At 40.4% G+C, this 27,711-nt stretch overlaps 1 protein-coding gene across 1 annotated transcript; it reads left to right on the plus strand.

Moving 5' to 3' along the window:
- CD28 (CD28 molecule) lies at positions 1-27,228 on the plus strand. Its single transcript, XM_061204141.1, has 4 exons — positions 1-190; positions 20,830-21,183; positions 21,435-21,559; positions 27,009-27,228. Exons 1-4 carry the CDS (start codon positions 1-3, stop codon positions 27,135-27,137), a joined length of 798 nt encoding a protein of 265 aa, XP_061060124.1. The 3' UTR covers positions 27,138-27,228.
- Positions 27,229-27,711: the final 483 nt, after the last annotated feature.

The following is a 27,711-nucleotide window of genomic DNA, read 5'->3' on the forward strand; positions in this document are numbered from 1 at the left end:
ATGTGCCCTGAGAGAAGTAAGTCGGTGGTGGTGGCTGCGGATGACGAGTCAGGTTGCTCAGGTGCGTCTTCAGCTCACCTCACACTTGGGCTTCTCAGGGAGGAGGGGCGGGAGCCCTGGCCCACCGTTAGCACGATGATCCTCAGGCTGGTCCTGGCTCTCAACTTCTTCCCCTCAATTCAAGTAGCAGGTAAACAATTTTGATTTCTTTCCTCCCCCAACGTTTTCTTTTGAGGTCTTTGGTTCATTTTCAAATTTCAAAGAACTCATGAAATTTGGACATTTGAAGCGTAGTTTTTGCTATGAATGGCAACCTGTTATTTAGAAACTCACTGATTCTCAGACTACGGCCAGCAAAATATTTTAATGAACTGCCTTTGGAATGAAATCAGATTTATTTAGCTATCAGTTGATAGTGTCCCAATAATTGTTAGCTTTTGTCTATACATATATATTTTGAAATGTGAGAAAATTGCTGTAAGCAGGTTGGTTCTGAAAGCTCTGGACTTGGACTGCCTGGATTCACAGCGCAGATCCATTTCTTGCTAGCTGAGCTTAGGCTAGTGTTTAAACTCTCTAAGCCTCAGTTTCCTTGCCTGTAAAATGGGGATGATAATAACCTCATCTCAAGGTCATTGTGAGGATAAAAGGAAACAATCCATGTGAAATGTTTAGCACAGTCAGTGCTTGGCTAGCAAGATAAATGTTGGTTGTAATTACCATGTCTACCTGAACTGAATGAGTGCCAGAATGAATTCTGGAGTTGTCTGGTACAATACAGATGCTAATAAATTAGTTTTTTTTTTTTTAACAGTTGGCTGAAATCTGTTTTCTTAGGTTGAAATTCTTTTACGTTTCCAGTGGTGATGGGGTGAGACTAAAAAACTTGACACTATCACAGTTAACTGCATTTCAGATGAAGAGATGGGGGTAGGAATGTTAATTTGGCTAAGGATATACATATAGGAGTTATCGGAACCAGGGTCTGAACTACTTTAGTCTGACTCTAGAGCCTGTGCTACTCCACCTAACATGATGTGCTTTATAATTTCTTAGCTCCAGATATGTCCAATGTTAAATCATCTTTGCAAAATTACAATTCCAAAAAGAAAGAGTTTGTTGCTTATGTGGGCTGGAGTCAGATGTTTGTTCAACTTGTTCTCAGAGTTAGAAGAGGGTCCCACTTGGCTCAAAAATTGGACTGATATGGGTTAATCGGCATATTGAAATAAGGATAGTTATTTTTCCCTTGAAGATACATTGAAAAACCAGTATCGTCCATTTTCTTTCTCACTTATTTTGGTAGTGTGGGGACTGCATGATTTTTTGTTGTTCTTAAATATTATGTACATGACCTCCAAAGAATATAATTACCCAACGTGCACAAGTACGCTAGTTACATATATACCCATCCATTTTGTTGTCTGAGGTGCCAGTAAGCACGTTTACAAATTGTGTGTATTTATAAAAGGTGTTGATATAATAAAAGACATGAACAGGTGATGAGATAGGTTATGCTCCTATAGCTGGTACCCAGCATTGAGAGTTACCAAGTATAGTTTAAAAGAATCTTCAACATCGATTTAAAAAAACTTTGTTTTTAAGGGATTTCTAAAATTTATTTTTAAAGAGTATTTAAAATTTCTTAATTTATTAGGCAGTAAAGAATGGACAGAAAAGAGAGAGAAGCCTCACTCTGACAGAAAACTTTAAAATTGGTAATTGTACACAAAATACTTTTCTTTGTGGAGAGCCATCCATCATCATTTCATTCACTCTCCTTTGAAGATATTTTTTGTAAGACTCAAAGCTTTATATTCTTCCTTTAGAACATTTATTAAAAGGGGACAGCTAGAAAAGCAGTGAAGAGTTCATACACATGGAAACTGTTTTTGACTTTGAGGTACTTCTACTTTTCAAATGCCAACTCACCCCCATAAAAACTTTTAAGATTTGACGCTGAGTGGCCATCTAATGAAGTAGGAAAGAGGTAGAGAAGGCACTTTCAAAATGTCTCTTCCAGTAAGAAAACTTATGAGAAAAAATAATTACAACGTACAAAAATGTCTAATGATCCATTCTAATCAGTGGTACAAAATCTTCCATGTGCTTTTTGTTTCTGTCTTTACCCTCCATGAAGAAGTTACAGTTAAGGAAATTTGCCGGTCAAAGTGTACTTGTCCTCCCTAAGATTGTGAGAGACTACTTCTATATCTGTGTTGAGATATGTGTGTGTATGTGTGTGTGTGTGTGTGTGTGTGTGTGTGTGTGTGTGTATGAAGAAGAGTTTTCCCCCGACTAATTTAATAATTCTAACTCATCGCCTCACAGCATAGCTTAAAATACTTATTCTATGAAGTATTTTAAACCTAACCTGATGCTTCATGATTAATAACACTATAGAAAGATCTTTATGGCTAAATTAAAGTAGTATGATTTAGGAAGCATGAGAAAACCTTAACTGACACAGTTTCTTTACTAACATGATATGTTTTCTACCAGATAATTATGCAATTGAGATCCACGATAGAGGATTTTGGAATATGAATCCAGCTTAGAACTGCAGGCCCTTGAAAGGGAATCAATTTGTGGTTGATGATAGAAGTGTGCCTATAATATATAGTATTGTTCATAGGTTTTTCAGCCAATATTGGTTATTTTTCAGCAAGCTAATCATCCATGATGAAGGCAAAAATCAGGACAACACTTTTTTTTTTTTTCACGAGAGCATTTCTTTTCATTTCTTCCCAAACCCTAGCAAAGAAACTGTCAAAAATGGCCAATTTGAACACGACTGGTTTCTCCAGTGCTGCTGCATTCCCCCCCCAGCACTTCTTTTTCTGAGAGAGGCACAGAAGGCAGGAAAATGATTGGTATTTAATAAAAAACCATCAGCAAAGCAAGGTAATTAAAGACCTTATTTTTAGTTCAGCAAATGACCCCTCTGAGGTAGTTGTACACAAAAAGAACCATTTACCTCTCTTAGGAAAGTGCTGCTCCAAGGCGGGGCTCGGGGAAGTAAGGTAGAAAGATGGACATAGAAAATGCAAATGTAACCAGCAGCTTGCTGTCTCTACATGACACCCCATACACAGTAGCCAGTTCTTCTGACTGTTAAAAAATTGACTGGGTGTTTTGTCAGTTCCAGTAAATTTGATGGACATTTCAAAAGTGTAGCCATTGCTTAAGAATTGGTTTTACTCTGCTTTCACACCCTAAGATAACTTTTTTTTTTTAAAGGCAACCATCCAGAAAGAACTTTTACAGCAAGGAATGTAAAATTAATACCAATATATCAATACCAGGAAATAGAATGAGTCATTTTCACAGATAGATTAGAAAAAGAAATGAATCTGTGATCATTACTCTGAATCTCTCACATTCAAACCTTTACTATGGGGGGTGGGGGAGGATCTCGCTGCCTTTCCTTTAAACATAAACCGTCCTCCTTTTTAATATCTTTACTCTATTTTCATGAGTATCAAAATGCCATGTGACTACCATTCACCTTTTATCATGGGTGGCTATCTTCCTCCAAGTATTTCCTGCATGCAGTGTGTTGACATTTACAAAATGAAAATTATTAGGCCACCAACATCCCAGAAGAAAATTCCGTTTGTGGTTTATCATCTCTAAAACAATAGCTCTTTATTAACGCATATAGGCATTGATAAGGATACACAGTTCATTGCAGGCTTTCTTGTCTGAAAATCAGAGGGCAGGCCCTCCTTCAGAGCACAGTTATTTATCCTTTTTCCTTTTCATCTTGGTTAAAGTTTTGTTTGCCTTTTTCTTCAAGACATTTCTTATTTATAAAACTTCACAGAGGCTGGGACTTTTCTTCTCAGTAGATAGTTTAGCTGAACTTCAGGAAAAAAATGATATCTGGGGGGCTTTGTGACAGACTGAAGGGGTGTCTGGTTTTCTAAGACTTGTTGAGGAATCTATGTCTCTTTTATGTTAATTTCTTTGACCCTTTTTGGTCAATGACATGATGTTGTCATCAAAAAATGTACCCAGAACTTTCGGTCTGAGAATGGTTGCATGAGAATTGGTCCCAGAAGCTGGAGGGAAGGTAACCCAAGCCCTACGGAAAGTAGGTGTCTGATTTCTTGCTTATCACTCTCATTTTAATGACTCTCAACACTAGAAGAGAGGTGTCCTGGAAGGGTTCGAGGGCTACTCAGCCCTTTATTAGAGGATGTGAAAAAGAGAGTTCAGACTTCTTGGGCCTTAGGATTTCAATGCTGATTTCATAAGCATCTTAATTTAGTCTGTGTGTGACCATTCAGGTTATGTGAGTTTATATTTTCACTGTTGGAAAACAAACGCATGGTGGTGGTGAATTTCTTACTTAACTCTGAGCTGCAACTTTATCTCTGCATCACCATTACCGTCATCTTTTTCATTTGTCATCATCTTTATTATCTTGGGGACTCTGGTTGCCAAGGTAACCAGGTTAATGGTTCCTGATGGTGTCATAAGAGTCACCCACTCACAGTTCACTCTGACCTCTAATCTGCTTGTGAGCCCTTTCCTGCAGTATCTGAGTCACCTCTCTGGCTCACAATCCACCACTTAACGTATTGATTATAACAGTAACTCCTGGTCATTACCCACTCTCTCACACAAGAATCTAAATTATTGACATGTCTTACATTTTTAACAATGACATGGATTCCCCTGTTAAGGACTTAGGTGGGTGTTTCTTTTTTTTAAACTTGAGAAGATAGAGGGCTGTGCTTTTCATTTCTTAGGAATACTTGACATGTGATAAAGTGTCAGAACATCACTGTGGCTGTGTTTGCAGCTTGCATGTGACCGGACGACTTGTGTTGAAATTCAACAGTACTAATAATAAGGGTACATAATTTAAGACCAGCTTCAGCAATGTTGAGTCCAGGAGGGTTCCATTTCCAATTCACAGACTCTATCCCATAGAAGGTGGATGAGAATGGGCACATAGGAGGAGAAGAATGTGTCCTCCCACCGTGAGACTCCTGTGGGGACTAAAACAGGGTGTTAGTAAGTTACTGTTCTCTAAAGTTCCTGCTCCTTCTTATGCTTTGGGAAGACAGATCTTCTTTCATGTGCTCATTCCATAGGTATTTATTAACATCTTCTACGTGCTATTTTAGGTTCTGTGACTGATACAAAAACCCAGTTTGAGCTACAATGAAGTTAAAAATGAGAACTGTGAAACCTTTCCAGAATTTTTTTTCTCTTTCAGTTTAGGACCACTGTGAATGATTTCCTATCCATGCTAATTTATTTTATGGAAAACAATGATAAGCCAAAGCATCCACAGAACTGTTGAATTCAACCACAGACATTTATTAGAGATGGGAGGGAACTTAGACATCTCTCAATTTATAGAAGAGGAAGTTGTGTTGATGGTTCCTCGAAGATGCTAATAGAAAGATGACATTGCAATGTTTCCTGGCATTTTGGGATGCTTTTAGGCTGGACCCATTTTACTTATCCAATCTATCTCCGTTTATACCCTAATATAAGATCCTTAACCTCAATACTGAGGGTTTCTTCAATGTCTCACACACCTGCACTCCACGTTTATGACCTTTCTGATGCTGTTTCCCTTTTGGAATTCCCTCTCCCTTTCCACACATCCAAATCCTACTTGACTTTCACTTTATGTCTTTAGTGCAAGATCCATCTCCCTGAGGAAGCTTTCCCTGGGTATTCAGCCTTTATTACGGTCTTATAAGAGGAGCCCCAATGGGAGTGTAACACAATCTAACAAATATTTATTAAACCTCTGTTATATTTTAGCCTCTATTGGGATCTGAAGGAATATAAAAAGAGGAAAAGAAATATAAAGACTTCATTAGCACACAAGAACTGCTTGTGTAATTAATCAAGTTCTCTGTGCTTTTATGGACTTCAGATCTAGTTGAGAAGACTATATGTGACAGGATATAACAGCTGGAAACAGATAAATGAAACTTGGCAGTTTCCTACCTCATCATGCTATTTGATGCCTTAATGGCTTTGCATATATTATTCTTGTAATCTGTTGTGTCCTCTAGTCCTCTCATCTGAAGAAGTCTTCTCTGAGACTCTACATGGCAAAGTGAGGGACTTCTTTCCTCATCAGGGTTCCTAAAATTATTATTGTGTGTTGATACATCTGTTTTTTCCCCCTAGACTGTGAGCTCCTTGCAGACAGGATCATGTCATATCCATCCTTATAACCTCGGTACTATGTACAGTGCAGGAATCATTGTAGGTGTTGGACAAATATTTGTTGAAGGAAATGAATGAATTAGTACTAAAATGAGGCAGCATAAAATAAATAGTAAGCTTTTACGGAAAGCTGGGAATTAAGCTGGACTTTAAAGCTAGATAGGATGTGAATGCATGATGTTATTAATAATAATTGCCAGCTAATATTTATTTTGCTCTTATAATGTGCCAGACACTGTTCTATGTGGCTTTCCCTGTATTAAATCATTTATTCTTTCCTTAAATCCTTTGAGGTAGTTACTATGATTATCTTGTCTGTAAGAAGGGGAAAACTGAGGCATGAAGCAGATAGAACAACTTGCCTGTGGTCACACAGTAAGTGAGCCAATCCATACACACTTGCTCCAGGGTTCATCTTCTTACCAAAGCCATGTTGCCACAGGAAGGAGAAGAAATGCAAATGAAGAAATTAAACCAGGAATATCATTGCATGTTCTTGGAACAGTTGACCAGTCTGAATGTATAGAGGCTTGGAGAGGCAGGGTAGAGTCAGGTCCAACAAAGGATTGAATACTGATAGTAGAAATTCAAACTTCATTTTCAAGATATTGGGAAACAGCTGAAAGTTTGTGGAAGCAGGATGGTCTAGAGTGTATGGAGACTAGGGACCAGGAGATCATGTTAGAACACTCTGTCACTTTGTCAGGAAGAGGGTCATAGGATTTGGGTGGCAAAGGTGGGAATAGAAAGGAGTGACTATTCTGAGAGATGTTTTGAAAGTAGAAATATCAGGACTTAGTGCCCGGTTTGTGAAAGAGAGGGAGGGATAAAGAATGATGCCAAGATTTTTGGCTTAAGAGGAATGGTGGTGTCTCCGCCTGAAATCGAGATGTTGTGTAACTGAGTTCTGGAGGAAACTAGTGTTTAACTTTAGACACACTGAGTCTGAAGTAAGGACTTGAGGTATCAGAAAGATGTCTGGTACAAAGCTGAAGACATGGGAACTGGGTAAGAATAAAATATTTAGGCATCCTCAACTTTGGAATAAAATTGAAGCCATGGAAATGGATGGCTAATAGAAAGGAGAGGGTATAACTGTAGAAAAGCAGAGTTTTGAACGGAGTCTGGAAAATAGGCCTGGTTCGGAGTCAGCTGAAGAGGAGGATGAGCTAGTGAAGGAGACAGAGAACGTGTTTGGGGAGGGAAGAGGGGAATGAGGCTCGTGGAATGTCACTAGAGCCAGAAGAGGAAAGAGTTTCCAAAGAGACAGTGGTTAATGGCATTGACTGCATAAGGGAAGGAGAAGTGAGTAATGACTTGGAAAGGCCATTGGTTTTGGCTAAAAGGAGGCCATTTGGGGCTTCGGAGTTTAGGCAAGTGATGGGGAAGGAAGATAACACTTCAAAGGTTTAAGAAAAGGTGGAGGGGGACAAAATTGAGAGAGTGAAAAGGAGAGGAAATTGCCAGATAAAGTGAAGACAATCAGGAACTTATAACATTTATAATGTTTACCACGGTATTTTGTACATAGTAGGTGTGTAATGAATGTTTGCAACTGAGTGACTTAATTATATTCGACAGGTGGAAGGAGCCAAGTGTTGGTTTTGAGTGTGTGTGTGTTGCATGGGTGGAGGAGAGAGAGGGCTATTACGAAAGACAAGAGGAAGAGGGAGAGGAAAACAAGAGAATGGAGGCAGTTTTCTTGAGGAGATGGGGATGGAGATTTGGAGAATGGGAGTATTAGCGAGAGGAGGACAAATGTCTAACAAGAATGGGAGGAAGGGAAGAGATTTATAGGGGTAGATATGTGTTAGGATGAAGCCAGGGTAGATGAGTGGTTCCATACTGGCAAATATATATATATACATTTGACTCTCTCAAGACAGGTCATAGTGTTAAACCTGTCTCATCAAGGGCCGCTGGGATAGTACATACCTTGACTTTGAAGAGTTAACCTGTTTGTAATGTAAATTTGCTTGAATCTTCAAAACTGCACACTGTGGCTGGGCTTGGCCTCAGCTCACGGCTGTGATAACAGGGTCACAAGGTTCAGACCAAGCCTGCCCAGCATCACAGGCAGGGCTCCAGTTTCCAGTCAGGGATGTTAATCTTAACAACTCTCTGTGCTTTTCAGAGAAAGGACATGGTGGCGTGCCTTTGACTTTAGGGAGGCCACGTCTGTTATTCTTTTTCCAAACTCAAAATCTAAAACCCCTGATTTATCAAGGTAAGGGGATGTAATGAAGAGTTTTAGTTTGTTACACTCTGACTTAACTTTTCTAGGCCTTCATTTCCTCATCTGGTATACGAGGGGGTTGGACGAAAAGGCATCTCAGGTCTATTTCTGGCTCAAAAATGCTTCTTAAGTGGGATAAAAGCTCTAGCTTTTATCAGCTCTAGCAAGGCAACTCAACCACCCCACCCCTTTGTGGATGCTCTTATGATATGATAGAGAAAATACGAGAACTGCACCCAGCCGTCTTGGAAATCGTTTGGAGAGATTGTGAACCAGGATCTTAGACGCTAATGTGCTTAGAAATGACTGCAGAGTTTTGGGGGACAATATTGCCTTTGTTCTCCCCTATCTTCCGACATAATGTTAAAGTTTAACACAGTAATTATTTTCAAACTTCCAAGCCATGACTCTTATGTAGAAGAATCTGAATGTGCTAAGGTGGCCCTAAGCAGACTTTGCAAAGGTATAAGATTCACGGAGAACGAAACAGACAGGAAAAATGTACTGTCGTCTTCTTTACAGAGTTGTTTTGAATGAGGGTTTAGAATGATGGTGGCTCAGGAGGAAAATATGGTTCCCAAATTTGGTTACCAGATTAAAATATGTATTTAGGATATAATATATTAATACATGAGGTCTCTAGATACCTGTGGGTATCTGTTAACTGGATTACTGTCATAATATTTATGTAGAAAGCTATAAAGCCCTGATTACCTGCTATCTGACCTACAGGTAACCTTTTTTTTTTTTTTTTTAAAGGAATTCCTTTATTTATCTATTTTTATTATTTATTTATTTATTCATTTTTATTTTTGGCTGTGTTGGGTCTTCGTTGCTGTGCGAGGGCTTTCTCTAGTTGCGGCGAGCGGGGGCCACACTTCATCGCGGTGCGCGGGCCTCTCACTATCGCGGCCTCTCGTTGCGGAGCACAGGCTCCAGACGCGCAGGCTCAGTAGCTGTGGCTCACGGGCTTAGTTGCTCCGCGGCATGTGGGATCTTCCCAGACCAGGGCTCGAACCCGTGTCCCCTGCATTGGCAGGCAGATTCTCAACCACTGCGCCACCAGGGAAGCCCCCAGGTAACCTTTTAAGGTAATAAAATTTGATTTTTGGAATGGTCTGGTGGCTTTTGGTATAGGTAGCTCTTTCATATAAATTAAGGTGCTCTGTCAGTTGTCCTCTCAGACGGTTCTTCCAGCATTAGGAGCTGAGAGGACAACACAGACCCTTGAGTGGTAGGGCCTGGGTCACATCACACCCAAGTTTATGTTGCCTTGTGTTTAGGAAGTTTTGGTCCTAGAGTGCTCATACCCTGCATTGCTGGGTAGTGTCTCTGAGTGGTAGGGATGGGTTGTAGTACAGGTAGTGGTTTTTTAGCAGGTTTAATAATAACTGTCACCCTAATACAGATGACATCCCAATGTACATGTCTATCTCTGACTTTCTTGAGCTCTAGTCCGACTCATCAAACTCCTGGACCTTTCCTCCAGGATGCCTTACCTACCCCTCAGACCCAACATATCTAAAACCCAACAGCTTTTTTTCCAAACAGATTTCCTCTCTTCATGTAGCTAATTTTGTTAATAGTCCCTTACCCAGTCCATGAACTCCACGTCATTTTCATTCCTGTTCACCATCACCAGGCATAACCCAGCACCAACACCTTGTCCATCCTTTCCATCCCAGCTGCTACCTCCACAGCTCAGGCCCTAGGAGCTCACACTGACGCTACTGGCTCAGCCTCCTGACCGGTCTCTGCCTCAGCCCTGCCCTCGCTCCAAGCAAATGCACGCACCCCTCTGTGCTCATCTTGCCAAAGTGGTACTTACCATCCCAGTCTCAGCTCAGGTGTTTTCAATGTCTCCCATTGCCTTTCTAGTAAAATCCATGTGCCTTTTTCTTGGCATTATAAAGGTTGTCCATTATTGGTATCAGCCATCTTCACTTACTTCCCCCCTATGTAAATGGAATGCTCAGCTTGTTCCCAATAAGCCCTTACACTAAAGGGCATTTCCTTTACCTTAGCCTGTCTGAATTTACTCCAAAGTTCCTGGCCCAGTTAAAGGCCAGTCTGTACAGAAGAAGACTCATCTTGTCTGGAAACAAGGGCTCTTCCGTGTGACTGTCAGTGACCCTCTACAGGGTTCACACACCAAACCTGGTTTTGTAGTGTAGCTAATTGTGAACCTGCTTTAGGACTTCTCCTAGAAGGAAGAGGCTGCAGCTTCTTTTACATCTTCCCATCTCCCAAGAACCTAGTACTATAGGCCCCATTATTTATTTGCTGAGTGAATGCTTGACTTTGTCAAGGCAGAAGTCAGAATACCAGAACAATTTTCTGACACATTGAAATTTCTTTTCAGAAAGAATTCATTGATTGTATTGATAATTTTTCTCTCTCAATAATTAGTACCTTAGGTCTAGGTGCTTGGATGGGACTTTTTGCTACTATCTGACCTCTGAGTTATTTTCTGACAGTGGCCTGGAGCACAACAATTTTTTAAAAGGCCAAGGATGATGGTCCTCTACATGACAGTGTCTGCCTGTCTGGAAACACAGATCAAGGCTAAAGGTGGTGCTTAGACTGGTGCTGGCCAATAGCAACTTCTATTTCTATTATCATCTGTAATTGTATGTACTTGTTTGAACTAAGGTCTCTTTAGATTTTGTTTGAAAGTCACACTTGCTCTTGGTAAGAGTTAATGTGCTTGATCTAACTTGCTAGTTGTGCATATGCAATCTTGGGCAGGGCTGGTTGCTTGGCCTGACTGTTTTTCCCTACAGAAGTCATTGCTTCTGTCATGGTGGCCTCCTCTACACAACTCTCTTTTCCTTCTGATTCTGGAACCTCTTCCTCCCCTTGCCCCTTTAGATCTGAGTGTGATTATAACTCTGCTGCTATGAGCTACAGGTTCTAGTACTATCCCCTGTGGTTCCAAACCACTGCCAAGAGTCTTTTTATAAATAAACCCACCTCCTATTGCCCAGTTTTGAGTGTGCCATCTGTTTTCTGCTAAGATCCTGAATGAGACCATGTATACGTATATGGACCATGCTTTTTCAAAGACTTTTTTTTTTTTTTTGGAGAGGCTTTCCTTAAATCTCTATTCCTTGTGAAAATGAGGAGAGTTTCAAGATGACAGTCAACAGGAAACTAGATGAAATGACCACAAAGTTATTTTGAAAACATAATCTGAATTACTTTTTTTTCTTTTTTCCCATTTTGACATGGATTTCAGAGAGTCTGGAGCCATTCAAAGTTTGATAGCTTTGTTTTTCTCTTTGTTTTCACTGAGGAGGATGGTGAAAGGTGCTGTAGTCTGAGTGTCTTGTGTTCCTCTTTCTCACATCTCTATGAATCCAAGCCACAAGCTAGAGTTACCAGAGCCACAGATGGTTGAGCATCCCTCTCCTCCCAGAAAGCACAGTTCGCCTTACAAGTTCCTGAGCAAACACTGCATTGGCCTATGGTCAGCCTGCCCCTTATGGAGTCTGCAAAAGGAGGAAGTGGTCAGATGGCCATGTGTTGAAAGGTATCCTGGGCCTGAACAGGAAACGTGCTCAGAGGAAAGTTACGGTAACTTCACCAGCTCTGTGGTCAGGAGGGAGGTGTTCTGTGCCAGGGAAACCAGTGTCACCTTCACAATGTGTTCACAAACATCACAGGGCAAGATGGTTGAAAAGAGAAAGCTTCATTTTCTTTGGTTCCCATCTAACATGCTAAATTCTGTTCAGTCAGAATTTTAAAAAGGAAGCAACGTGATTAGGATCTTTACAACCTGATGGTTAAACTGCAGAAGAAACTCTGATCATGGTGTGCAGAGATGGAACCCAATAAAGTTCTTAAGAGGTCAATGGACATTGACAAGGTCAAGAGGTCAAAGGGCAATGACATTGCTAAAGAAACTTGTACTCTATCTTTTTTAGGGCTTCCTTAACTTTAGTTAAGGAATGCGGCCTTCAGTCTTGAGTGCTGTGTATTCCACTCTCTGGTTCACCAGCCTCTGTGTGCCATTTGATTTCTCTATGTTGCTGTGATAAGGAAAAGGAAAGATGGAATATTGTAAATTAATCATGACAAATAAATGTAATTCACAAAGGCCCTGAAGTTAAGGGTTTGCTCAATGAGGTTTAGACTGAAAGTGATTTTATGTATTGACTAATGTTTGTGTTCAAACTCTTTTGGACACGTGGGCAAGCTGAAATGGAATTGCTGCAATGGTGTAATTATTGCGTGTGGATCTGAAATAATTTATAAGAGGCATTTCATGGGACTATATTGTCTGTAGGCTTTATCTGGGATCCATCTATGACCTTCAGGAAGTCTCTGCAATTGTAAGCAAAATCTTTTGTGTAGAGACAAAGCAAGTTTGGTAACAGACTTTTTCTAAATATGAAAAAGTCAAGATTGACATGAAATCAAGTCAAACTTGCTGAATGTACAAAATTGGTTTTCTATTCATTCATGATTTAAAATATTATTCCTAGAATCATAAATAAATAATATCTTAGTTCTTCCACAATTTCTGTGACCTTGTTTAGAAAGCCATTTACTTCTTTGGTTTTCAGTTGCCTCTTGTGTAAAATAAGGGATTGGCTGAGATCATCTCCAACTTCCCTTCCAGCTGAGCACTTTTTGCGGGATGGTATTCCAGCAAAACGGGGTAGAAAATGAAATTTATCTTGGTCCTGTCCTCTTCCCACTCCATTTACTCCCCTGCTCAATGGTATTCTCCTCCCTAAGTCTCACTTCTGTGCCATCCAACTATCAAGTCCAACTTTGAGAAGGTCTAGAAACAATCACCAAAATTGATTGAAATTTTGATGCAACTTGGCAGAGGGAAAAGAACACTAGGTTAGAAGTGATGAGGCTTGAGCCAAGTCCTAAGGGTCATGTACTTGTCCTGTAACCTTGAGCAAGAATTAGACCTTTTTGACCTCAGTTTCCTCATCTATAAAATGGGCATAAAGATAACTGTCCTGCTTATTTATTTCACAGGTTAATGTGGAGTTTATATGAGATAAAATAGGAGAAAGCACTTTGTAGCCCTATGAATATAGACCATAGTTACTAATTTGTCAATGTATTTCCCACATTGCATTTTAGGCTTCACCATATTTTGAAATCAAAACATTAACTGGGCTGGTGGGGAGTGTCCTTTTAGGGTCAGGGTTCCTTCTCTGGTGTTTGGAGCCACACCTTAGAGATGGTTATCCACTCCACCTGTGCAGAGAGTTGTTTATTATTATAGTAATTGACCTATTTACCATAGGCAAAAAGGGAAAGTTTTGTTTTGTTTTGTTTTTGGTAACCAAGCTCCCTTCCCCCTTTCTCATGGAAGCACAAGCAACTTTCAATTTTCCAGAAGTCAACTATATCACAAAATTCACAGATTATCTGTGGGAAATCTTTCAGCTCTCACTGCCTTGCTCATAAGTAGCAGATAAGTACCTTCTCACCTCCAATCTTACTCTTCATGTTGCCTGTTGTCAAGGAGGAGTTGTGAGGGAAAGAGGTTTGAGGTTACTGCTTCCTGTCTCCACACCTTTAGCTAGTTTAGCTGCTAGGAAAGGCTTTGAAAAGCAAAGCACTAAATTCATCATCAAAACAACTTGCCAATTCAATTAGAGACATGTCAGTCAAGCCAGTCTTTTGACACCAGAAGCGAATACAACTGATAGATTGACAATGTCTCTCTTTTAACCTAGTAGGTTTGACCTAGGCAGACCTTGCCTAACTACTCACAAGAGGGAAAACTGAATATTTACAGGGAAAGGGGTAGGTCTGCTAAGAAAAAATTAACATGAGAAGGATGCTTCCCACTCCTAGCACTAACTGGAAAGGAAAAAGGAATCAAACAGAAGTTAGTATGGGGAAGCTAAATATTTCTCTTATTTCTTCTTCTGAGTCTAGATATGAGTCTAGATATGTCCTTAAATATGTCCTTAAATTTCTTCTTCTGAGTCTAGATATGAGTCTAGATATGTCCTTAAATATGTCCTTAAATCATCTGACATACTGTAGATTCCCTGAAACTCAGACAACCAAAATACATATCAAAGCCAAATGTCAGTTGGTGTTCTGGTTACTTGTTGCTTTGACTGATGCATGTTATTACTTTACTCTCACAGAGTAAGGGGTGTGCATTTTCACACATGCTCCATTTTTAAGAAAAAATAAGAGCAATCAGGATTACTGTGTCTATGGGAAGTCATAATGATCACAAATATTCAATATCACTTAGAGCAATTGATTATCTTTTCCTACCACCCAAAGTGAATTTCCTTCCTTTAGTGTCTCTCCAAAGCAGATGTAGATTTTGAAGTCCTATGAGATGGCTTCTCACTTAGGTTTCTCTGAATGATTGACATGAATCAAGGTGGAAGCAAGTACTATAAGGAGATACATGTTAAAAAACAAGAGGTTCTATCAGTCAAACTTGAATTCAAGTTGCACCCTCAGCTAGGAGGCTGTTGTCACACACTAGCATATATTAAGAGAACTATTGATACTTCAAGCATAGTGCCTAATTTTAAAATGATCTGTGCTGACATAGAAGAGGGAGGAAAGTAAACCTTGACAGATAAATTGGACATCTCTTTTCCCTCCAATGACCATGTAACCAATATTTTTCAAGCTCTTTCCAACAAAATATTAATACATAGGGTCACACAAGAAGTGACTTTTCCTTCCCTTGCTCAACTGTTGGATAGGCCATCAACCAGGGGACTATTGAATAAGTAACAGCCAGCCTAGATCCTAGGACCTCAGATTGTCCTTCCCTAAGAAGTTTCTCACTTTGTAGCGCTGAGGGAGAATGGGCTCAGGAGAAATGTGATCAGTTTTAACAATGCTGAGGTTTGAATTTGGAGGCCCCATCATGAACAGAAGGGAAATCTATCTTCCAGTTATCTCATTATATCATGCTCTGTGAAGGAAAGCAGAGGAAGACCACTGCTCCTCCCTCTTCTGAAAAAGAGCAAACACTGACTAAGCTCCAGGGAGTCAACTATGTGCCCAGGAACCTTTGAGGTAATTTCCTTTTTCTTTTCAATGATCCGCTAGGCTGGGAGAATGTCTTCTTCACAGCCCAGATGTCCAAAGTTCACCTCAGTTTCTGAGCTGTCTGCTCCGGTCATGGAATGAATGAAGAAAAGACATAGGCAAAAGGAAAACAGTGTTACTTACTGGTTGGTCGGTGTGGCCTGAGGACAGCATTTTTAACTCCCTCACTCATCACATCTAAACCCATGCTGAGTTCTGCCAACATCAGCCTAGAAATATTTCTTGAGTTCATCCACCTCTTTCTAACCATAGTTCAGACCCTTATCACCTCTTGCCTAGACTACTACAATTGCATCCTAACTGGTCTCCACGTTTTTACTCTTGTTCTCTTCAAATTCACCTTCCACCTTTGTGCTAAAGGGATCTATATAAAATGAAAAGTTGTACGTATGACTCTTCTGTTCGAAATCCTTCAAAAGGTCCTCATTACCTGCAGGAGAGAGTCCAACCTATGAACTATGCTTACCTTGCCAGTCTTGTCTTTTACAACTCAGGTGCAGCAAATTCAGGTAGGTGCAGTTCCCAACACCTGCCATACTCTTTCTCCCCTCCTCATCTGCTCTGCCTAGACTATTCTTTTTTTTCTCTTTGTCTTTATCTTCCCCACAGTCCCCTACCTCACCCCTACCCCACCACACATTCTCCTACCTCCCCCGCGCCCCCTAACACAAAGACTCATCTTAGCTAGCATAACTTTTACTTCATAAAAACCTGTTGAATTAATGTGTGCATAATCCTTATAAGACTCAGGTCAGCAGTCACCTCCTCCAGAAATCCTTAGTTGGTTCCCCAGTTGCCCTCACAAACACTTGCAGATCACTCTGCCGCTCTTTTTAAAGTTGCTGTCTGTTTTTGTATCTTTCTTCCCCCACCAGATTGTGAGCTGCCCAAGGATAGATTCTGAGCCCTGCTTACCTTTGGGAAATCAATTTCTCTCTCCCAGTGCCTCTTGGGATGGTGTCTCACCCTGAGTTATGCAAGAGGCACTAAGCAAACTACTGGAGTGTAGATGCTTGAGCTTCTCTGGCCCCCCTCCCTCTCCAGCTTGCTGTGGGTGCTGGGAGAAGGAGGCCAAACTGAGCAACCATCCAGGATTTCTCTTCAGCCTTACTCTGTTTCCTTGCCCATGCTTCCCCTCCCCGCTTTTTAAAAATCCCTGCAAAGGAGTCCTATTCTCATCTTTTCTTACATCAGCTCTCAAAGGAAGATCAGGAAGAATTTGAATGCCCATTAGAACAGAATTCAAGTAATTAATAACAGAAACACACTTCCTGGAGTCCTCAATAGGCAGAAACACAGATACCTAAGCTGAAAAGGAGAGGAGATGTTGGCATTTCTTGCTGGGGTTGGCTCTTCCGATCAGAACCGGCCCGGTGATTCTTGCTAAGTAAGCAAAGAAAAAGGCCAAGCAAGATACAACAAAACAGAAAATGAGTTGGATTTTCCTATCAAGACAGGCTGAACGTTTTGAGTCTTTACGTGTTTACTTTTCAGTGCTTTTAGAGAGTATTTGTTATAATGAATAATAAATGAAGCTAAAGTTGTTGTTGAGACAGATTTTGAATGAGGACTTAATGAGATGCTAGGCAGAGCTAGCTGCTGCTAAGAATGGTACAGTCTGATCACCATCTTTCACTTATTATTTAATGAGATGCTATTGTTTGCACAGTATCATGCAAAGAAGCATAACCTCTTGTCCTTGCTCAAAAGGGACTTGGAAACTAGGGGTGTAGAGGAAATACACACAAATCAAAAGTTAAACAAATGGAAGCCTATGAAACAAGAGATGTTCAAAATGTAGAACAGAGAGTAATCATTTTGAGACCTGAGAAGGGAGAGACATTGTAGGCCATGGAGTCGGTGAACAAAGTACAGAGAGATGAGTACTCACAGTGTGTCCCTAAATGATCTGGCTAACTGGGAGGGTTTTGGTTCGAGGAAATGAGATTGGAAATGCTAGTGGAAGCCTATGAATTGAGGATTAAAAGTGAGTTTCAACTGTTAAGCCACTGCTTCACAAACTTGACTGCAAATTAGAATCTCCTGAGAAACTTTAAAAATATTGACATCTGGGTCCTACACCCAAAGATTCAGATTTAATTGGCCTGGGAATCAAGGGTTTTTAAAGATCCCAGATGGCTCTAATATGCTGTCAGCTTGAGAACTCTGTTAGGCTATAGTGGTTTTCAACCCTGACTGAATATTAGAATCAACCAGGGGAATTGTTAAACCAATGCCAAACGTGACACATAAAATAGGAGAAAATATTTGCAAATCACATATCTTGATAAGGAACTTGCATCAAAAATATGTAAAGAACTCTGATAACTCAACACTAACAAGGCAACCCAGGTAAGTGGGCAAATGATCTAAATGGACATTTCTCTAAAAAGGATATACAAATGGCTAGTAAGTACATGAAAAAAATGCTCAAATCATTAGTCATTAGGGAAACGCAAATCAAACCACAATGAGCTACCACTTCATAACTCTAAGATGGCTATAATAAAAAAGATGGACAACAGCAAGTGTTGGCAAGGATGTGGAGAAACTGGAACCCTTATACACTGCTGGTGGGGATGTAAAATGGTGCAGTTGTTTTAGGAAGCAGTTTGGCAGTTCCTTAACAATTTAAATACAGAGTTACCATAATGACCCAGCAATGCCACTCCAGGTGTACACCCAAGAGAATTGAGAACATTCGTCCACACAAAAACTTGTACATGAATGTTCATAGCAGCATTATTCACAATAGCCAACAAGTGGAAGCAACTAATGAATGAAGAAACAAAATGTGGTATATCCATACAATGGGGTATTATTTGGCCATGAAAAGGAATGAAGTTCTGATACGTTTACAACATAGATGAACCTTGACATCATTCTGCTAAGTGAAAGAAGCTAGATACAAAAGGCAACAAAAAACTAAAAATAGAACTACCATACGACCCAGCCATCCCACTACTGGGCATATACCCTGAGAAAACCATAATTCTAAAAGAGTCATGTACCACAATGTTCATTGCAGCTCTATTTACAATAGCCAGGACATGGAAGCAACCTAAGTGTCCACCGACAGATGAATGGATAAAGAAGATGTGGCACATATATACAATGGAATATTACTCAGCCATAAAAAGAAATGAAATTGAGTTATTTGTAGTGAGGTGGGTGGACCTAGAGTCTGTCATACAGAGTGAAGTAAGTCAGAAAGAGAAAAACAAATACCGTATGCTAACGCATATATATGGAATCTAAAAAAAAAAAAAAGGTCATGAAGAACCTAGGGGCAGGACGGGAATAAAGACGCAGACCTACTAGAGAAAGGACTTGAGGACACGGGGAGGGGGAAAGGTAAGTTGGGACAAAGTGAGAGAGTGGCATGGACATAAATACACTACCAAATGTAAAACCGATAGCTAGTGGGAAGCAGCCGCATAGCACAGGGAGATCAGCTTGGTGCTTTGTGACCACCTAGAGGGTTGGGATAGGGAGGGTGGGAGGGAGGGAGATGCAAGAGGGAGGCGATATGGGGATATATGTATATGTATAGCTGATTCACTTTGTTATAAAGCAGAAACTAGCACACTATTGTAAAGCAATAATACTCCAATGAAGATGTTAAAAAAAAAAAAAAAGGCAACATACTGATGATCCCATTTATATGAAATGTCCAGAATAGGCAAATCCATAGAGGTAGAAAATAGATTAGTGATTGTCAGGGGCTGGAAAAAAGAAAGAATGGGGAGGGGGCTGCTAATGGGTATGGGATTTCTTTTGGGGGGTAATAAAATATTCTGGAATCAGAGAGTGGTGATCCATTCACAGCCTTGTGAATATAACAAAAAGCCACTGAACTTTTAAAGTTTACTTTAAAAGGGTGAACTTTAAAAAAAGGGAGAGCTTTATGGTACATGAATTATATCTTAATCAGTTGTTATAAAAAAACGAAAAGAATCAATCCCTCTCTCCACCAGCATAGACCAGTTAAATCAGAATTTTTGGGAATGGGACCCAGGCACAGGTTCTTGATGTACAGCTAGCATTGAGAACTATGTAAGAGATGAAAAGCTATTAGTGATTTAGTTCTATGCAGCTCTGTTTTCTCCAAAGCAAAAACAAAATACTTGAGTACATGGATTCAAATCCAGGTTAGATTGTAAATTTCATTTTAATAGATTATTTGACCCTTTAGTATGTGTATGGGGGGTATTGCTTCAAATAACCCTTTAAAAAAAATGTGAACAGGCAGACAATTGTTAGTATACCTAAAAACGGTAGCAAAAATGTTTTTTTGTTTGTACTGAATTTTGAATCAAAGACACAAAGTGATTTATTGTTTTAAAGAAATTTTGGACTGTTGGTTGCAAAGTCGACTCTCAGTGCTTAAGTGGCCCATTGCTCAGGTGGTTGTAGTTTGCTTGGGTTTCAGTCCTTGCTTTGCTCACCATCTGCCCAGTGATATTAGACGGATCATCCAATGTTTCTAGACCTCATACAGTCACTACAAGAAAAGGGAATATATTGTCACGTGCTAGGGAATGGGGTATAGTGGGAAAGAAACAAGATAGAATAGGTATGTTCTCTTCCATCATGCAGATTTCAGGTTCTTTGCTTTAAAAGTGGAGAGATTGAACGAGGTGGTCTCCAGATTCTTTGATCGTTTACGAGGAGAGCATAAAGGTAGAAGATGGACTAGAGAAAGAACTCTCGTGGGCCTCTTGGGCCTCTTCCATCTTCTGTGATTTAAAGAAACAAATACGCAAACTTCCTGACAAGGCTGTTTTCAGAATTTGCTGTGGAGGATAAATTAAATTCTTGGGGTTACATTTCTCTTACCTCTTTATCCTACTCTTGGAACAGCCAATAAAAAAAAGTCAAAATGTTTGGAAACATTTAAATTCCTTCACAAAAGGCTGAATCACAACTTAAACTGCAAATCTATTTGTTTGTGTCAGGTGTTAAAAGCCATTTCCAAGTAAAACACTCAATTAGAAAATTAATTGAGCATGATTAACATGTTAGGAACCTCAGCACAGATTCAAAAATTCCAAATGCATAGCTGTGATGTTCAATGCCAACAGAAGGCCACGTTCTGCCTTCCAAGTGAAACCATGCTCCACTGTTCCATTCAAAGGAGGATGAAAATAATATCAAAATGTAAACTCGCAGGATAATTATCTTCCAAAGAGCTCCTGCGTCTTCATCTGCCAAGAGAGATCCTTTGCTGGAGATCTGTTTATTTTGTTAATTAATATATCTTGACTTCAGAAAAAAAAGTCCTTATATTCTTGTTCTAAGCAAATGATTTTTTCCCCATCCAGAAAACAAGATTTTGGTGAATCAGTCGCCCATGCTTGTGGTAAACAACAATGAGGTCAACCTCAGCTGCAAGTATACCTACAACCTCTTCTCGAAGGAGTTCCGGGCATCCCTTTATAAGGGAGTAGATAGTGCTGTGGAGGTCTGTGCTGTGAATGGAAATCACTCCAAGTCACTTCAGTCTACAAATAAGGAATTCAACTGCACTGTGAACTTGGGCAACGAAACAGTGACATTCTACCTCCAGGATTTGTACGTTAACCAAACGGATATTTATTTCTGCAAAATCGAGGTTCTGTATCCTCCTCCTTACATAGACAATGAGAAGAGTAATGGGACCATTATCCATGTGAAAGGTAACGCACGGCTCGACCAATGTCCACTCTCAAGTAATGGTTTTCAACTGCAGTCTTGAAAACTAGGTCATGATCAGTGGTGGGGTTGGCTAACTCCCAAAGAGGACAGACCAATGAGGAAGTCTACACCTCTTAAGCCAGTGATATTTTGCATATTTTGATTCCTCTCACATTCTCCTCTAGGAAGAAGGAAGGAAATGTACTCAAGTGCCATTCCCATATCATTTAATCTAATCTATTCTATTTTTCAGAGAAACATCTTTGTCCAGCTCCCCGGTCTCCTGAGTCCTCTAAGCCATTTTGGGCACTTGTGGTGGTAAACGGAGTCCTAGCTTTCTATAGCTTGCTAGCAACAGTGGCTCTTTCTAACTGCTGGGTAAGAGAAGCAGCATTGTTTTCATGTAACTTTTCTACTGCATATGCAATTGGACATATTCAAGAATTTTGCCTATGTGGCTTATTTTCTGTTGAACATGTGATTATTTTCTTTTTCCCTGCTAGGTTTCAGTAGGTTCTCTTTTAGCCTATCCAACTTTATCTGAGATAAAAATCTGATGTTAGTTTATGTTCCAGAAGGCGCTGATTAAGTGGCCAGGCAGAGTAAGACGCTAAACAGGTAAATAAGTGTGGGAGATAAATTAGGGTAGAAAATTACCTTTCTTCTCCCCACTTTGCAATGTCATTATGACATATAAAATAGCTCTAATATATACATATGTATAAAAATCTAAGCGACTTGGGAATCTAAGAAACTGAAGCCAATGAATAACTTTGGTTCAGGGTCAAAAATCATGAGAAATTTGTCTACTGAAATTATGCATTCAAACCTAGCAAGGAAACTAGGTCTGTTTATCTGAGTCATATTTTTATCTCCTCCGAAGCAGTTGAATTTTGAGAGGCCAAGTATGGTGCTGTCATTATGAAACTATAATGGGAGTTAGACTTTTCTGAGCTCTTACCACTGAATTGGAGTTTACGAACTTTTGCAAATGTTCATGCAATAAACTTGGTGTGTTTTTCTCTACCTTCTTCAACGTTGAAGTTTTGGCCTAGATTTGAATGCATATTGATAACCATATCTACTGTGAGGCAGGGACCTCCTTATTTTCTTTCCTTTCTCTTACTCAGAAACTTCCAGTTCTTATGTATACAGTGTGGCACTGATTCCATATTGTCTTTGAATTTTTTTCTAGAAGTTATATTCATGTATGAATCATTTCTTCAACAGGGTATGTATGCTTCTCAAGGATATAGGACTATTTCTCTTGACATTCACCATCCATCTGGTATTAAGTACGTTTAGCTTAGTGCTTAAAGAATGCTTATGAACTGATGAATTGATAACCCCCATAGAGTGCAAACTAAGGACTTAAATGAGTATGCCTGAAGTATCATACTTATCTTTAAGGCATATTCCATACATCTAACGAATTCATACATGGATCAGTGATTTCTGGAAGCCATGCCATGTTGAAGCCATCCTATTTACTATAGCCTTGGTGCTGGGCAGGGTCGGGGTGGTGGAGGAGGGCAGCCCTGGGTTCACAGTCATGCCAAGGATAGATTCAGCCTGGGATCCTTTTAAACTCTTGTCGGCCTATTGCCAAAGTTTGCCTCTCCCTTGTTCCCCAAATGCTTCTCTCGTTTTGGGAGACTAGGGGGCAGATGGATGCTTGTCAGGCTGCCTGTTGCCTAATCTGTACCTCCAACAAAATCTGTAACCACCAAAGTGGCTGCTTGTTCCTGGAAATCCTTTATATCAGATCATGAGAATTTGCCTATCCTGCCTTCTTCAAGTTGCCCAACCCTGATGGGGGCTTTTTATGTAGTGAAATATTGCCTAAGTTCTTCCTCTGATGTCAGTTGAGTCTGGATCTTGGTGTCTTCATCCTAGTTACCTTTCATCTTTGAACCTCTGTGGAGTTTGCCAATAACATTAGAATTTAGAATCTCAGTTCTTGTTTTTATCTTGATCCCCTTGGAATATCAACTTCTTAATCTAAAAGCCAGGTGCAGTGCCTTTTGGGGTACATTTCCAGGACAGGTGCTCCCCTGTAGTATGCTGACCTAGGTCAATGTACTTTACTAGCTTTGTGAGAAGTAGTTTTGGAAAACCGTTTTAACTTTCAGTGGCCAGAAAGGTACTGCTCACCATTTAAAACTTATTGTCAATATACACTAGAATATCAGTTACTATAAGCAGGGACTAATTTGCTAAGTGACTCGAATTACCCAAAGGGACAAAAGTAGCTTCTATTTTTAATGAGTTTAAAAAGTTTACTTTTAAGTTGGAAACATCCTAAATGCAATATGTTTTTCTTTGGCAGCACTACTAATTCCTAGTGAGGTTCATCTTGCTTTGTCTTGAGAAAACTTATTTTGGTCTTATTCTGTCTCATGAGCTCCCTGAAAATTGGGAAGTCCCAGTGCTTGGCATACCTTATCTTCTTCTGTGGCCTCTTGTGGTTAATTAGGTTACGCAATAAGAAGTACCCTTTATTTGCATCTCAAACATAGGTCTTTGTACTCTCTGACCAAAAGGGTGTGAAATAAATATATATGTATATTTCATAGAATAACAGAGCATTTTTACCCAGGGCTCATCTTTTCCGGATACTGTTTAAGCAACCAGTACCTTGCTGAGATAGGCAGCCAGGTCATCAGGGATCCCTCGAGTTTAGCCATTTCCAGGGTACTTTTCTGGGATCCTATTTTTGGCTGGTCTGCATTGTGCCTTGGTGTAAGCTGCTGTTTTCCGGAACTTCCTGAGGGTCTGTGATGTACTGCCGTAGGCAGTTCTAGGCTGAGTGGGTTTCTGGGAACAGCTGCAGATTCTATCTCAGTTCTTGACCTGTTGCTGACATTTGAATAAATAAAGAGCTCCCCTCTGCCAGGCAGCCACAGACCAGCACCTGTTATTCTCACTCAATCCTCCATTCACTCCGTTGAGCTGGTAAACCCATTCTCCTTCTTAGTCTAAAGGAGGCTTTAAAAAACACAGTTTTCTCCACTATAAATCACACTGTGGGGAATGTGGATAGTGTATGTACAGGTAGTATCTGCCTTTAAATCCAGTGGGTTCTTGAAGACCATGTCTTTTAAATGAATTGCCCTGTGTGTGCCTGTGTCTTTCTGTTGCTTCCGAGAAACAAGTTGGTAAGGATGGGAGTAGAAGGAAGAGGAAGGGAGGAGTGGTCCTGAAATCACACATCTTTAGCAGACAGTGAATGTTGAAGGGCTAAATGACTTAGTCACACAGACATGTAAGGTGAGTACTCTGCACACGTATACGCATATGCTAGATGAACATGGACACTGTGGGTTCTGTATACTGTTCCCAGCATGTCTCATTTCCATCCCACTGTTGTGTTTACAGTTAGGGTGAAAATGACTAAATCTGCTATCTGATAACAGCATGAGGGTAAGCATGGGAACGGATTGCAACAGATCTTTCATAATTTTGGTGCAACCCAGAGAACCTCAGAGCCAAGACATCTTCATTATGGGGGCCCCTCTAACTAGCTATAGTTTAATTTGAGTGTCCAGAAGCAAAGTCTGTCTCTTGGGAGTCTGGCAAGGGAAGTCATCAGAGTTAAGAGTAGGTACTCTAATGCCTCCCAGGATATCAGCAGCAGCCTTCCACATTTATTTGGGGGCAGACAGTTCCTTGCCTTACTCCTGCCCTGCCATAACCCTGTGCCCAAGAGAACTCTAGTCCTTTATTTATAGAAAGGATGTAGAACCAAGATGTTTGAAGGGCAACTTCCCTCACCCCCTTGGTTTCCATAGCTACCTCTCCCTGAATGCATCCCCCAATTATGTCTGTTTAATGCTGTCCTCTTCTTACTTTCAGCTAGATAACCCCATCCATCATCTCAAATCCCAAATGACCAAAGCTGAATTGATAGCCTCTTTCAAATCCACTTTTCCTATCATCTTGCCTTATACTTATGGATGGACCATCAACCTCCTGATCACCCAGGCTCAAATCATCAGTCATCTTTGAGTATGAGCAAGAAGGAAGACTCAGGCAGTCTAACAATGTTCATTCTAACTTGGTGATATACCTTGTATCCATTGTTTCATTTTCATTCCTTTCTTTTTCACGATCAGACTCTTCAGATCAGGATTTCTCGGTCTTGGTACTACTGACATTTGAGCTGGATAATACTTTGTTGTTAGAGGCTGCCCTGTGCATTGTAGGATGTTTAGCAGCATCTCTGGCCTCTGCCCACTAGATGCCAGTAGCATTCATCCCAGTGTGACAACCCAAAATGTCTTCAGGTGTTGTAAAATGTCCTCTGGGACAGAGGATAAGGGAGTTGGAGGTGTCAAGGATGAGGCTTAGGAGGTCTGGTATGGGCAACTGTGTATATGGTAGTGTCACTCACTGGGATGAGGAACACTGGAAAAGACCAGATTTTAGGGGAAGATCTTGAGTTTCTTTTTGGGCATGTTGAGTTTAAAGTACCTTTGAGGTCGAGTCCAGAGATATAAATTTGGGTGAATAGGTGGCGATTGAAACTGTGAATGTGGATGAGGTTGCCTAGGGAGAGAGGATGGCATGAGTAGAGGAGAAGGCTTAGAACCAAACTGTGAGGAACTCTAATGCTGAACGGCTAGTTAGAGAAGAATGAGCTTGCAGAGGAGGCAAGGAGGGAGTGGCCACAGAGCGGCAGGATGAGAACTGGGATGGTAGCACCTCACGGAAGGCAAAACAGAAGCATTTCAGAAGGGAACGGATAATCCAGAATGCTGCTGAGAGCTCAAAAGATGAGGCCTGAAAACATGTTAGTTTTATTTAGTGATATGGAGGTCCATTTTTTTACCAACCTTTAACACTTACTCCTGCCCCTTTGATAAGGAAGGTGGGAAGGGCTCAGGTAGGAGTGCATGGAAATAAGGCCAGTCTTTGGTTTATTTATTCTGGTGTTCATGACATTCATGTCCAACGTATCAATATTTACTTATGCATCAGGCCAGGCCTATGTGCCAAGAAATAGACTTTTTTTTTCATTCTAGAGAATTCTGAATCCAGAAATCTGGATGGCTTTCTACTTTTAGAATTTTTATGGGACTTTTATCAAACATGTAAATTTTACCATCACACTGATTGAGAAAATATGTTCCTAACCCTCAGTCAAAACTTTGCTAAGATTCGTGGTGAGTATAACTCTTATTCTAGGGTTAGTATCACCCCTCATTCCTGGTAGAAATTCATCCAGAGGGAGCTGTGTCTGAGGGATGGAGATGAATGACGCTATTGTCTTTATGGAAATACACATACATATAAAGGAATAGGACTGTATCTAGTTGTCTAGAACTGTAACATCCAATTAATTTGGGCCCCACTGCTATGAAATTGTGACTATTCCAGACTCTGGAGGGCTGAAGGTCCTCTTTGGTTAATCATGAAAAAAAAACGGCTTCTTGAGCAAATGACTAATACAAGAAGATTGCAATGCGGATGCTTAACCTTTTCAAAGGAGGAAGGGCCTTCAAGAATATTCACATATCAGCAGCAGATATGTTAATTAGATATGCTTTTGGAATTCAGTTCAAATGGTTGCACTGAGAGTAACAGGGGTGCATTTCTCTAAAATACTTTCTTTGATTCAGATTTTTCAGGTTAATTTGGAAGAGTCCAAAGTAGTTGGGTTTGATTGGTCATTATGCAAGTCCAAGGTGCTCAGTGAATTCTGGCTTGTTCAGCTTCCTTTGACTGTCTGTGTTCTGAAGAGCTGCCCCCAAATCTTAGCACTCCTCCCAGGTATCTCCCTCTGTCTCCCTGGCCCCCTTCACAGTGACATTTCTCTTTTCTGCAGATGAAGAGTAAGAGAAACAGGATGCTTCAGAGCGACTACATGAACATGACACCTCGCAGGCCGGGGCCCACCCGAAAGCACTACCAGCCCTACGTGCCAGCACGGGACTTTGCAGCCTACCGTTCCTGACACGGACGCCTATCCAGATGCAAGCCGGCTGGCCCCTCTTCGCCTGCTCAACACCATTGCTCTGGATAGGAAAGGACTGCCTCGTCTTCAGCCAGCCACCTTGGCCTCCTGTTAGGCCACCAATGCCAATTTTTCTTGAACAACTAGACCGAATAACATCATTTTGAGACTCTGAAATGAAGTTAAAGAATATTACTGTGGCAGACTCTTGTAGTGCCATGGCCCAGATTCAAACTCACCATGTATTTATTGACTTGACTGAGAGGTTAGGGTAGAAAACTGAAAGTGAGTGGATTCTGTTAGCCCTGACATCTGCTTCCAGTTCCACTCCTTTCTAACTCACCTGCATATTGCGGCCAAGTGAAGTATGATATCGAAAGACTTTTTAGATGGAGAAGAAAAGGTTAGGAAATCATTCCCTTTGATTAAATGGGGGTTTAGGGTGGAGATAAGTTGGAATGGGGGAGGGAGTGGTGAGACATAAACATTTAAAAAACCCTTAAAACACTGTCTGTCACTCATGAAATGAGTCACTTAGTTCCTATTTAATGCTGTTTTATTTTAGTTTGTAAAG

Source organism: Eubalaena glacialis, chromosome 1 (assembly GCF_028564815.1).
Source record: "Eubalaena glacialis isolate mEubGla1 chromosome 1, mEubGla1.1.hap2.+ XY, whole genome shotgun sequence".
NCBI lineage: Eukaryota > Metazoa > Chordata > Mammalia > Artiodactyla > Balaenidae > Eubalaena > Eubalaena glacialis.

Excerpts from the sequence above, each read along its gene's own strand:
- CD28 (XM_061204141.1), top strand. The coding sequence starts at position 1 with ATGTGCCCTGAGAGAAGTAAGTCGGTGGTGGTGGCTGCGGATGACGAG. Across the intron at positions 21,184-21,434 it reads GACCATTATCCATGTGAAAG|AGAAACATCTTTGTCCAGCT; the intron begins GTAACGCACGGC and ends TCTATTTTTCAG. Across the intron at positions 21,560-27,008 it reads TGGCTCTTTCTAACTGCTGG|ATGAAGAGTAAGAGAAACAG; the intron begins GTAAGAGAAGCA and ends TCTTTTCTGCAG.